This window comes from Carcharhinus amblyrhynchos, chromosome 19 (genome assembly GCF_965287045.1).
Source record: "Carcharhinus amblyrhynchos chromosome 19, sCarAmb.v2.hapA, whole genome shotgun sequence".
Lineage (NCBI taxonomy): Eukaryota > Metazoa > Chordata > Chondrichthyes > Carcharhiniformes > Carcharhinidae > Carcharhinus > Carcharhinus amblyrhynchos.
The window spans coordinates 29,459,649-29,473,260 of NC_137342.1; the positions used below are offsets into that span (position 1 = coordinate 29,459,649).

General features: G+C 40.2%; 1 protein-coding gene across 3 annotated transcripts in view; it reads right to left on the reverse strand.

The window, feature by feature from the left end:
- The window catches only part of ptpn12 (protein tyrosine phosphatase non-receptor type 12), a 135,577-nt gene that overhangs the window by 3,711 nt on the left and 118,254 nt on the right, over positions 1–13,612 (reverse strand). Inside the window, exons 14-18 of one of the 3 annotated variants that reach the window (XM_080207449.1) lie at positions 12,678–12,746; positions 10,185–10,270; positions 9,964–9,994; positions 4,556–4,684; positions 581–646 (exon numbers count right to left, since the gene is read on the reverse strand). In XM_080207449.1, the coding sequence (XP_080063575.1) occupies positions 581–646; positions 4,556–4,684; positions 9,964–9,994; positions 10,185–10,270; positions 12,678–12,746 (381 nt within the window). Of the gene's footprint in view, positions 1–580; positions 647–4,555; positions 4,685–9,963; positions 9,995–10,172; positions 10,271–12,677; positions 12,747–13,612 lie in introns of all 3 variants that reach the window. The other 2 variants (XM_080207448.1, XM_080207450.1) reach the window with 2 other exon arrangements.

Sequence of the window (13,612 nt, forward strand, 5' to 3'; positions counted from 1 at the left end):
AAGCAAAAACAGCAGATTTCTATTCTTAAAGGACATTAGTGAACCAGAAGGATTTTTCAACAATCCATGATGATTTCACGGTCATCAGTAGATTCTTAATTCCAGATTTTTAAAAAATTGAATTCAACTTCCACCATCTGCTGTGGCGAGATTCAAACCTGGGTCCCCAGAACATTAGCTGAGTTTCTGGAATAACAGACTGGCAATAATACCACTTTGCCTTCACTTCCCCTTATTTGGGCAGCAGCATCTGCTTCTTAATGTTTAAGACCACAGTACAAAATTTACCTGTGGTACAAATGCTTACGACAGCATTCTGTACTGAAAATCCAGATAACACCTCATCCTATTTCACTTCAGGGCTTTTACTTTCCACATCACTGCCCACCCAGTCTATTTTTGATTAAACAATTACAAAATAGTTAAATGTTAGCTGCTCTGACAAGATTCTGGGATTTCATTTTCCTCTGCCTGGCTGTCTTCACCTCTCCCCCAACCTCCAAACCGTCACCATCCAAAGTCACTCACCTCCAGACATTTTATATCTAAGTGTTGGGGCATTGACAATGAAGGTCCTTACCTGATTTTTGGAGACAGGATACAAGGATAGTTCTCAGCATGCTCATTTTCGAAAGGAAACCACTGTCTGATAAGAGGAGGTCACTTATGAAGTTTTGTTTAAGTCTAACAAAGCAATTTTAATTTGAGGTGACAGGTATTAATAGGATACGAGCATGCATTCATGCATGGTTTTCTGGGATATCCACTTTCAAAACAAAACAAAAATCAAAGTCATGGTTTGCTAAGAAAAACACAAAAGTACCAAGATGTTAACAAAACACATGATCAGGAAACATGGGCGTGTTCCCAGTATGTTTGTATTTAAAGACACCTGATGTCTGACCCAATTACATTAGTTAGAATAGGAAGTTTGTAAGGTAAGAAAAGAGCTCAGCATGTTCTATATACAAAAAGAAAACTTAACTTCACTCCATAACCCTACCTTTCATGTGGTGTAGAATTTGACATAGTTCTTTTGTAGTTAGAAACTGCAGATATTCTACCTATCATGTGGACCTCTAAAAATCTGTTTTGGTTTCAATCCAAAAGTTGCACAAGCTTAACAATATTTCATTAATGTTGTGGGTCACACACAATACTCCTGCTAGGAAGCGCAAATCACTACAATTCTCAATGACAATGCCCAGTATGCTTCAGTAATAGTACAGTTTATCAGTCTCCCACTACATGTTTAAAATTTTGTTTCAACTGAGGCAGAGTTTAATGATATTCATTAAGGAAATTTGAACTCTTCTATAATTATCAGTCCCTGAAGGAGCTTTACTCTTGCTAAGCATGGATACGTGGTCCTATTATTGGCATGAAACTAGCAACTTAGAGATAGCTGACAGCTGAGGGAAAAAAGTAGAAAGTACTCTGCATGTTGATAGACAGCATCCACCTTTGTTTAACAATATCATAATGACAATACAGACTGATCATGGAGGCCAGGTTTCAGTATGACCATTTTTGCAAGGAACCCCCATGTTTAATGAGAACACAATGAGGAAATTTGATTGAACCATTCTAATTTGGCATGGAAAGTTAGTGTCATGAATGTACATGAACACATTACATGGTGTGCTTTAAGTTAAAATTCCACACACAAATTAGGATTTGCTATAATCCACTGAAAGGTTAAAGAATATTCAAGGAGACTTTCCCTTTAAGAATCTTTAGCAAAGTTAGGACAGTAAGTCTCAGCAACTTCCAATACCTCAAAACTAGGGGTTGAATTTTGATCCCCAGAGTTTCTTCCAACTATTTACCCTCTGGGGAAAAAAAATCTTAGCCTTCTTTTATTTTTCAGACCTTCAGTCTTCTCCAGACAATGTCTAGTGAATAGATGAAGGGCAGATATAACACAGCAAGTCTCAGTCATTGAAAGAAACCCTACAGTACAGAAAGAGGCCTTTCGGCCCATTGAGTCTGCACCGACCACAATCGTACCGAGGCCCTACCCCCAATCCGTACATATTTTACCCACTAATCCTCTCTAATTTATGTATCTACGGTCAATTTAGCATGGCCAATTAACCTAACCCGCACATCTTTGGACTGTGGGAGGAAACCGGAGCACCTGGAGGAAATCCACGCAAACACGAGGAGAACGTGCAAACTCCATACAGACAGTGACCCAAGCTGGGAGTCGAACCTAGGTCCCTGGAGCTGTGAAGCAGCAGCGCTAACCACTGTGCTACCCTGTCCTGAAATAATGAAAGACTGGTAAAGGAGGTTAGAATATTTTTGGCAGCCAAGAAAGCCTCAAACCTCTTGTTACTACATAGTCCAACTGCCACACGTTGAATGAAATAAACAAGTGGTTTGTCAAGTCTGTCAGCTTTTCTGATTTAAGCAGCACTGGATCAGTTAGCTACAATTTTATGCACAGAGATTTAATCTTCAAATTTGGATAAAAATCCACAAGTATTTCCGAAGTCAATCACACTTTTTCCTTTCTTCCCAAACTAGTAATAAAATGTGCTGCATCATAGAATTCCTATGGTGCAGGAGGCCACCAGTCAGCCCATTGCGTCTGCACTGACTCACCAACAGAGCAGCTTAACCCAAGTCCTATCCCACTAACCCCCACATATTTACCCCACTAATCTCCTTAACTACACATTGTGGGGCACTTGAGGCAATTTAGCATGGCCAAACCTAACCTGCAAATCTTTAGTCTGTGCAAGGATACCAGAGCACCCAGAGGAAACACACAGACAGGGAGAATGTGCAAATTCCACACAGACAGTCACGCAAGGCTGGAATTGGACCTGGGTCCCTGGCGCTGTGAAGCAGCAGTGCTAACCACTGCATGTTATTCTTTGCCAAGACGACCATCAGGAAGGTTGAGTTTCTTCCATTTGCCTACAGCCATTACATTGTCCAAGACACAGGGTTTATTTAAGGCTGAAAGACAGCTACCAAAGGCTATTTATATCCTTTTACTCACTCAGCATTCACAAGTTGATCTGACAGACATTTTCATGCTGCATTCAGCCTTATTCATACAAGACAATCGAGAAAATGGGAAAACTGCTATATCACTGACCATAGGCTAGTTCTATCAAATACAAATTTTCTTTCCAACCTATGATTTTACTCTCCTCCTCATCTGGCATTGCTAGAATTAGACAAGTGCATTCATTGTTCACATCGTTTTATGTCTTAAATGCAACCCAAGGACCTAACCCAAAATAAAGCCTTATATAAAACATACAGTAAGATAACACCACATACACATTACTTTCCTTGTGATTCTACTTCCACCATTGCGGATCACAGCAAATCCTAATTGTACGTGCATGTTTAAAAATAAACAAGAATACGGCTGCAGGGATCAAGATGTTGCCGGGGGGGGGGCGTAGAGGGGAGAAGGTGGGTAAGAGGGGAGAAGAGAGCAGGCTTTAAGTAATCAACTATGTCAATATTGGTAACAGAACATTTTATCGTTCCTTTATAGTGACAGCATCAGGTACACTAGTCAAATTTATAACAGGTTACCGAAGTATAAAGCACTGCTCCAATACTATGTTTTCTATATTGATATTTTCCTTTCATTACTCAAATTAATCATTTTGCAATCTAAAAATATCAAATGAACTGACTTGTTTCATTTAGTAGGTTAGTATTGCTTGAAACTGGATTGAGACTGTGTAAACTCACTTCACCATTTACAGCCAAAGATGTGTCAATCTGGCACTTGCAAAAGATAAGGCACAATGTTGAAACTGTGCCAACCAATCCTCGGTTATTTATACATTCAATGACGTTCCTTCTCAAAAGGCTATGAAATGTAAAAATATGAAATTTGGCTCAAAAATATTGCATATTTATTTTAAAATATTAATGAATGTTTAGCCAGGAATAGTTTCTAGTCTCTACCTTATAAATATATGATAAAAGACCAGAATATTAGAAATCAACATTTAAAAAAGTAGTTAAAGTGACAAGAACTTTAGATTAATTCTGCAACAATTAATAATTTAAATATGTTGCAATGTTACTGCAGAGCAGTAATAAGCAACAATGTGCTAAACTGGTGATGGTTAATTGTGGCTTTGGGTCTGCGATTTCTCAGAGCAGGTCCTTCACGTTAGCTGAAAAGAGCCATTAAAAAAAGGCCTTTTTTTGTCTCAAAGTGCAAGAGAAAAAACAAGATAGGCCCAGTTACTGCAATTCAACTTGTACATCTCCAATGTTCTTCTGTATAAAAGCTGTTCCAGAAGCAACTTACGTGACTGCTCTGACCAGGGATACTGAGTGATTCAGGAATACCAAATCAAAAAAAATTAACGCTTTCTCTGTGTATTAGGTTTTTTGAGTGATGTTGTGGTGATGCAGGCGAGGACATGCTCAAATTAACAACTAACAATAGAAAAGTAAAGTCTCAACATTGCAATATAATTTATGAACTTACAATCTAAATGATTACTCAACTGAAGTTGAAGGACAGTAAATATTACTGTAGCCTTATAAAATTACATATACCCACCTAAATCTGAACCACGCTCTCTTCGCTTTGTGTTTGCTTCTGAGGTTTGGCCTACCTCACCCTTCATAGCAGGAGTTACTGATCCTGAATCATCCAATGGCCTCCCGCTGTCCCGCATTTCAGGAGTATCTGAAACATAATACATGAACAATTAAATTAAATCCAGGAAACAAGCATAAAATCAAATCTCAACTTCAAAACTAGGTTCAATTATTAGTAAAGTCCTTCAAAACAACAGTACAGTCATGTACAATTTAAGCCAAAGTCCACCTGTGGAGATTCACAATCAGTCTACATAATATTTCCAAATAGAACTATACCAAAATGACAGTAATTTCCAGTTATCTGTCATTATGTCGAAGGTGACAAAGCTACAGAACACATTTCTAGATTTTTAAAATCAATAATTTGAAAGCTGCAAATCATAATTACTTTTTCTAAGACTTAGTACTAACCTGACTGCCAGAAGCTGTGACTGAGTCCTGGCTGTTTGGCAATGGATATGGGAATCAGCAGCATTGCATTTAAAAGGTCAAATTTATGTTTGGAGGAGATTGACCTTCATTAGTTAATTTATTTATTTTTGTTTCAATCTTCTCTTGTCTCAACAATTTTTTCTTTACGTCTATAGCTCAAACTCCGTTTTCTTTGGCTCACGTCCATTTAATTTTGCTTTTTTGCATCACAATGGCAGAGAGAGATAGGGACAATGCTTATCCATTAATTCAAGCTGAGCAAGGAGCTCAGCTTGAGCTAATACAAGTTGAACTGGGATAGGCCACAATGCACAAAAAAATAAGCAGGAGGTTATCAGTGTAGCCACTGGCTTAAAAAACTAATTACAGTAGAAGTGCTTTAATATTTTCATGATTGCAAGTTGTGTACATTCCAAATCATGCTATGCAAACACATACCAAACAATTAATTTAGTTTTATATACAATTCTGCAGGTAACTTGTAAAATTTATCCACATGGTAGGTAGCCATTTAACTGATCTCCTTGATTTTACTGCAGAAAACATCAAGTTTCATTTGTATTTCGAGGAAAAATAAGTGGATGCACATGGTTGCTCAACATGCATCTCAGATGCTTGGACAAGAAGGATTTCCTAGTTTTACTGTTCTACATGGACAATTTCAGATGTACTCAATTTTCAATGAACCATATTGTAAAATACTGGCACTTGAAAAAGACAAAGCCAGATGAACGTAAGCAGGCAAATCATGAAGCCCAGTAAACAAGCTGCATTATTGAAGTAATCAAAAATATTTGTATGCAAGAAAACGAAAGTCCACAAGTGAAAATTTGACCTTAATGTTAACGGAGATATAAATTATGTCTACAACTTCTAATCTAAACTAGTCAAAAAGTGAATATTGGAGACAGCAACCTGTATATACTTTGGACACGTCTGCAGTGTGCAGTCTTTTCAAGGTACTCCATAGCAGGACGTAATTCAAAATGCTATACAGAGTAGGCCAGAAAAGATGTAATGCATCACAAGACAGATCAGATTTTCCTCAACTTAAAATACAGAATGTAGAGATTATGACAGAAGTGCATGCAGCATGCTTGGGAGAAACAAGATAACTTTGGATTTGAGGCTTTCGTTACTCTCCACCAGTAAAGATTTCCTCACCTCATGTCTGTGTTTTTGTTTACTCTTTCACAGGATGTGATCACTGGCATGGCCCATCCTTATAAGTCCAAGAGGTGATGGTGAGCTGACTCTGAACTACTACTGTCTGTCCAGTGAAAATACTCCCACAAATACTGTTAGATAGACAGTTCCAGGTTTTTGATCCAGCAACGATATACTTCCAAGTCAAGATATTGTGTACTCAAAGGGGAAGTTATCGATAGTGGTGGTCCCACCCAGCTGCTGCCCTTGTCTTTCTAGGTGATGGGGCCACAGATTTAGAAGATGCTATTAAAAATAGCCATGGAGATTGCTAAGTGCATCTTGATTGGATACACTGCAGTTATGTTGCATTACTGATGAAGGGATTGAGTGCTATGGGTGCTAATCAAACTGGTTGCTTTGTCCTAGATGGCATTGAGCTCTGGTGTTGTTGGAATTGCACTCAACCAGGCAAATGGAGACTCTTCCATCAAAGTCTGACCTGTGCCTTATAGGTGGTGGAAAGGCTTTGGAGAATCAAGAAGTGAATCACAACTCTATCCAGCCTCTGTGCTGCTCTAGTAATTATGCATGTGACTGGTCAATGACAACCTATTGGGATCAGAGGCAGGGTGAAGAAGAGGTTGAATTATGGTAATACTATGCATAAGACTGATGGATGGAAAATGATTCCTGTGATTACTCAGTGGGGAGATGGGGGAAAACAGACAGTTCTAGTCACTAGGGCTTGTGACTATAGGGTAGTAATTACCGATCACTGTACCATGGCAATTGGCATGCTGTGGGAAGCTTACAAGTGTGCTGTGGCTGGGAGTGGGCTTTAAACAGTGTGCACCACAGGAGACCAAGATCAAGAAAAAACCCCAGGACTGAGACCTGGGAGTCACAGAATCCTAACCGCACACATTTACCTCATTAACCCCCTAACCTACACAGCTTAGGACACTAGGTTTGAACTGTGGGGGGGGAAACCAGGGTAGGACATGCACAGTCACTTAAGGCTGGAATTGAACCCAGGTGTGAGGCAGGGCGGTAGAGCCAAAGCGTCATGCTGAGCAGAGCAAGCGGGAGAGAGAAGAGGTAGCAGCAGTGGGGCGGGGGAGCAGGATTATGACAAACCTAGAGACCAAAATATAATATAATCCACAAGTTTAAACCAACTTCCTCCCCACTCCCACAAGACACGTTCTGGGTCATTTAAAAAAAAATATACAGAGCTGAGAGGCTGCTGGCTTTGCTTCTTGAGTGGGGGCTTTAGGAAGAGCATGTAACCAGAAGGGATTTCAACCTGTGTCAGTGCTAACTTCAGTATTTGAGGACATGCTGCTGTAACCCAGAACACCAGAGGAAAGAGTGAGGAAGCAGCAAAAAAACAAAAGGTAGAATATTTTGAGCTATGTCTTGATGAATCGGCTGTGGCAAGAACAAGGTCCATGGTACACCCAGGATGAGCCTGACCTGTGACGAAATGGGTGAACTGACACATGGAGTTTTGGTACTGGTAAAGCTCTGCTTAGGGGGAATGAGTTGTGGGGAATTAATTGGCTGCGTTGACAGCACAAATTACTGCAATAAAGGGAAACCATGTGAGTGACCCCACCCTATACCTGATTGGCCACTGCCAGTTTACTACTACCTTGAGACATTTATGAGCAATTAGTTCAGCTGAAAAATAGTGGGTGTACCATGAATTTGTTTGTCACATTGAAGTGTGTCGTGTTACTGAAAAGGTTGGAAACCACTGCTCTAAGGGACCCACTGACCAAGCAGCTTGTCAGTCTGGCCAGAGCATCTGGCACGTACCCATCTCAACTGACAGGCTTATAGTCCAATGACTGCTATTGTTCTGAAACACAGCAATCATTGGCCAAGTAATAGGACACTCCAGATTCTCCAGTCCCTCCTTGCTTACCTCATGGACTTGTGTCCGGGCCTTGTTGTCATTCAGTATACATGCCAATGAGTACAAGCGCATAACTGAGTAAGCACATGTGCGCGAATGAGAGCCCCAAGACCCCCATGTGATTTCAAGAGGTGAAGACACTAAATACTGTAAAGGCTTTGGGCCCTGACAATATTCCAGCAATAGTACTGAAGACTTGTGGTCCAAAACTTGCCATGTGCTCTTGCCAAACTGTTCCAGTACAGCTACAAACCTGGCATGTACCCAACAATGCAGAAAATTTACCAAAAATCAAAAACCCCAGTCTCCTCACAATCATTAGTAAAATAATAGAAAAGGTCATCAACAGTGCAAACTGCACCTGCTTAGCACTAACCTGCTCACTGATGCTCAATTTGGGTTCCATCAAACCCACTCAGCTCCTGACCTCATTACAGCCTTGGTTCAAACATGGACAAAAGAACTAAACAGCAGAAGTGAGGCGAGAGTGACTGCCCTTGACATCAACGAAGCATTTGACCAAGTGTGGCATCAAGGAGCCCTAGCAAAACTGAAGTCAATGGGAATCAGGGGAAACACCCTCCACTGGTTAGACTCATACCTGGCAGAAAGGAAGGTTAGTTGGAGGTCAGTCGTCTTAGTTCTAGGACATTACTGTAATCATCCTCAGGGTAGTGTCCTAGGCTCAGCCATCTCCATCTGCTTCATCAATGGATGTTCTACTGTGACCATTTGTGATTCCTCACATACCTGAAGCATTCCAACTTTATAGTTTAAAGTTTATTTATTAGCGCCACAAGTAGGCCTGCATTAACACTGCAATGAAGTTACTGTGGAATTCCCCTCGTCACCACAGTCTGGCACCTGTTTGGGTATACTGATGGAGAATTTAGCATGACCATGCACCTCACCAGCACTTCTGATGACTATGTCCAAATGCAACATGACTTGGACAGTATCCAGACTTCACATGATAAGTGGCAATTAATATTTGTGCCAAATAATTGCCAGGCATATCCAACAAAGGAGAACCTAACCATCACACTTTGATGGTTCAATGGCATTACCATTGGTGAATTCCCGATTATATTAATAGCCTGGAGGTTACCATTAACCAAAAACTGAACAGGACTTTCCATTTAAATACTGTGGCTACAAGAGAAGATCAGTGGTTAGGGATCTTACTGCAAGTAAGTGCCATGAATTCACCCCTAGACTCCCAAAGTCTGTCCATCATCTACAAGGCATAAAGAGTGTGATACTCTGCCCTTAATTTATTTATTGTCACAAGTAGGCTTACATTAACACTGCAATGAAGTTACTGTGAAAATCCCCTTGACTGGATGATTGCAGCTTTAACAATAGTCAAGAAGCTCAACACCTTCCAGGACAATGCAGCCCACTTCCACAACCACATTCACTCCCTTCACCACCAACAAGTAGTGGCAGCAATGTGTATAATCTACAAAACGTACTGCAGTAATTCACAAAGATTAATTAGGCACCTTCCAAACCCAAGGCAACCACCATCTAGAAGGATAAGAGCAGCAAATACATGGGAGCACCACCATATGGAAATGTCCAAATATATCATCACTCCTTCAGTGTAGCTTCCCAAGATCAAAATCCTGGGACTCCTTCCCTAACAGTACTATAGATGCACCTATACCACATGGATTGCAGTAGTTCGAGATGGCAACTCATCACTACCTTCAAGGGCAATTAGGAATGGGAAATGAATGCTAGCCTAGCCAGTGATACCTAATTCTGTAAATGAATAAAATCAAAGTAGACTTGAGATGAATTATATTTTTCTTCTAAAAGACAAGTAAATTCGAAAAAAATGATTTGTGATTGCTTACTCATTCTTGAACTTCGGGGATTTTTCAGGCTCTGTTTCAAAGAAAAAGGGAAAGTATTTAAGTATCTTTTAATGATTCAGCATTTTTAATCACATCTGCATGATTTCAAGTTATTTAAGGCAAATGGGGTTAGCTTACATGGGCATTTTGATCAGCATGGACCAAATGGCCCGATTCTGTGCCACAGATGCTATGAAATATGTCATTACCTTACTCCTCACCATCTTTACTTGCTCAACAGTCTGTGCTTGTGGAAAACCACTCCATTCAGCAGACTTCCCAACATGGGCAGGCCTAACAAGAGGGTCTAACAGCAGGAAAAGGTTTGATTAATGTTAAAATTCAAATTATTCACCATAAAATTTTCATTTTAGTATCTTAATTAGATTCAATTTATTAACAAATTCTGGAGACTACAGTGATAGTAACTAACAGACTGCATTTGATTATGAATCATTGATGTGCGGTGATCACATCACAAACATGGATCCTTCAGTGAGGCAACAAAGTATGTATCAATGAGTTAAATCATGAAAATAAATTATGCAAAAATTGACCAGGATAGGAAAAATATTTGTGCTAAAAATGGGAAGACCCTTTTTACAGTTTATTCAACAGCATCTTTCTCAGTGTGCTGATATTCATCACATAATATAGCATTTAAATCAATGACCCTGGGATTAAGAGTTCCATTATGGCAAATGGAATTTAATGTTGGCAAGTGTGAGGTGGTCCACTTTGGTAGGAAAAATGGTAGGAATGACTATTACTTACGGGGCGAAAAACTGCAGCAGGCGACGGTGCAGAGGGACCTCGGGGTCCTTGTGCATGAGTCGCAAAAACCCAGCTTGCAGGTGCAGCAGATGGTCAGGAAGGCGAATGGGATGCTGGCCTTCATAGCGAGGGGGATTGAATATAAAAGTAGGGAGGTCTTGCTGCGGCTATATAGGGCATTGGTGAGGCCGCAACTGGAGTACTGTGTGCATTTTTGGGCGCCGCACCTGCGCAAAGATATTTTGGCCTTGGAGGGAGTGCAGAGGAGGTTTATTAGGCTGATACCGGAGTTGAGGGGGTTGAGCTATGAGGAGAGGCTGAATAAACTGGGCTTGTACTCGTTAGAGTTTAGAAGAATGAGAGGAGATCTCATTGAGACGTATAAGATGATGAATGGGATGGATAGGATAGAGGTGGAAAGACTCTTCCCGCTCAAAAAAGACAATAGGACTAGGGGGCACAGCCTCAAGATAAAGAGGGGGCGGTTTAGAACGGAGTTGAGGAGGAACTTCTTCACTCAAAGGGTGGTGAATCTCTGGAATTCTCTGCCCGTTGAAGTGGTGGAGGCTGCCTCGCTAAATATTTTTAAGACGCGGGTTGATGGGTTTTTGATAGGAGAGGGGATTAAGGGTTATGGGGAGAGGGCGGGAAAGTGGAACTGAGCAGCGACAGATCAGCCATGATCTTATTGAATGGCGGGGCAGGCTCGAAGGGCTGGATGGCCTACTCCTGCTCCTATTTCTTATGTTCTTATTATCCAGGAGCTGAGCTAACCAGGATAGGCAGATGAGGCTTCAGTTTTTATTTCATCTCAAAATGGCATAACCAAGACAACAGTTCCTCAAATGGTGAACTGAATTGTCAGCCTAGACTATGTGACTGAATCCATAAGATACTCTCTCCAAGCCAAATTCACATAATTGAACAAACTACTCAGGCAAACACAGACCAGTGCTGGCTTTTAAAGGGCAGGTTGCACTTGAAAAATCGCAATCCGTAAGAAAAAGACAATGACCCAGAGCTTCTAGTCTCCGAATGTTGAGACCAGGCGTACTCTGGAGAATGCAATATGGGACTCTTCAGGAAGCCAAATACAAGAAATCCACAGAAATTACCCGGGAGATCCTAATTTCTGATGGACAATTCATTGGATCTAGAAGCCTCTACAAAATTCTCCAATTCTGAGAACGTGTCAGAGAATTGGGAAGGATTTGACTCACTTAACTGGACAGTTATGCAGGAAATATTAAAAAATGTGGAGCTCTGGCAGTGTAAAAAATTGCAGCAGAGTAATCACGAAAAGATCAACAAAAGCCAAGCACTCACCCATAAGAAGAAAACAAATGGCCTACTACTTCAATTTGCTGATGCACTGCATGATTTAAATATTATTACATTGCTCAATTCCAAATTATTGCCACTGGGTATCATTGTAATTAACGTAAATAAATACCATAATACGGTGCTGAAATATTGCATTCTGGCCACTAGATGATATTATGCACTGTATTGCCTACCTTGCTGCGACACAGCACCACCCAGTGGGCAGATGTAAAACACTTCAATAAGGTGTCAGCATTAAAATGCTTCATGGTTATTGAATGTCAAGCAGCAGCTACATATCAATCATTGCAATTTTGATTAGATCGGACAGTTGGATTTAAGATTTTGCATTAGCCCCAGATAAAACATTCACTCTTGAAAATTCAACCTTGAAATTACTTAACTGATTGGTGTCTTGGGACTGCCTAAATAATTCACACCAACAGATTTATCAGGAAGAAATGAGATCATTCTACTCCGTTCTCCATTTGTAGTACTTGGAAAAGTTATCACCAGCTAATTATGGTGGCTCAGTGGACCCATGAATTGTGCAGTAACCACGATTTGAACAAATGATTTCAATAACTCCATAACAATTAAAAAAGAACAGATCTCACCAGATTCATTAGCCACAACAAAAGATTCAGGAGTTCTTTCTGGCAAAGGAGGTGGACTGTCTTCTTTGCCTAGCAAAATAAAATTTTAAAAAATGATTTAATTCCATTCCCCATGCTGTAGCTTTGTAGGGAGTGTTTCACTGGGCATTTAAAGCATAGTGAGCCTGATACATTATCACAAAGATAGCAGGAAATTTGATATCCAGGATAAAACATTTTTGAATTTACTGTCGTACATAATCAAGGAGCTGCTATTCTCACACAAAGGTCAGCACTGTCTATACTGCTCTATTTTAAGTACCCATTTTGCCATGTTGCAAATGTGGAGGGGAATGTAATTTAGCAATCACACAATGTTACATAACTGACAGGAGAATAAGCCAATTTTATAACTGGACATACTAACTGGACTATATAGTTGGCACAAAATAATATCAGAGGGATAGTTAACTGTCCAAAAATATTAACCTGCTGCTGTCTAACTGAAGTTACTGAATATCCACAGATGAAGTTGCTGCAGCAATGCTTTTAGCTATCATGTGTACATTTACTCAAACCTCACTCAGTGCAAAACCTTGCAACGTTCCTTCTTTAAAGTTTGGCATTTTAGCATGAAGTTATTAGACACAGCACATCCTTGTGCAGCTTCTAACTTTTTGTCCAGTAACTGGACACAATCAGTACTTCATCTCAGTCAGTGAGATTCCCTAAATATTAACTTGCATGAGGTCTGCCTGATCCAGCCCTACACACTATCCAGAACATAGCTAGATGCTGTCCACCTTTTACCATGATACGCCCGACTGTCGCTCCATTAGTAAGGCCAACTGAAGTGAGCCTAAGCAGTAATTACAATCAAGCTGACAGCTCCACTCACTACAATATTACTGGTTTTCAATCATTTTGCATAGAATTTTAGCAATAACCAAGGAAGT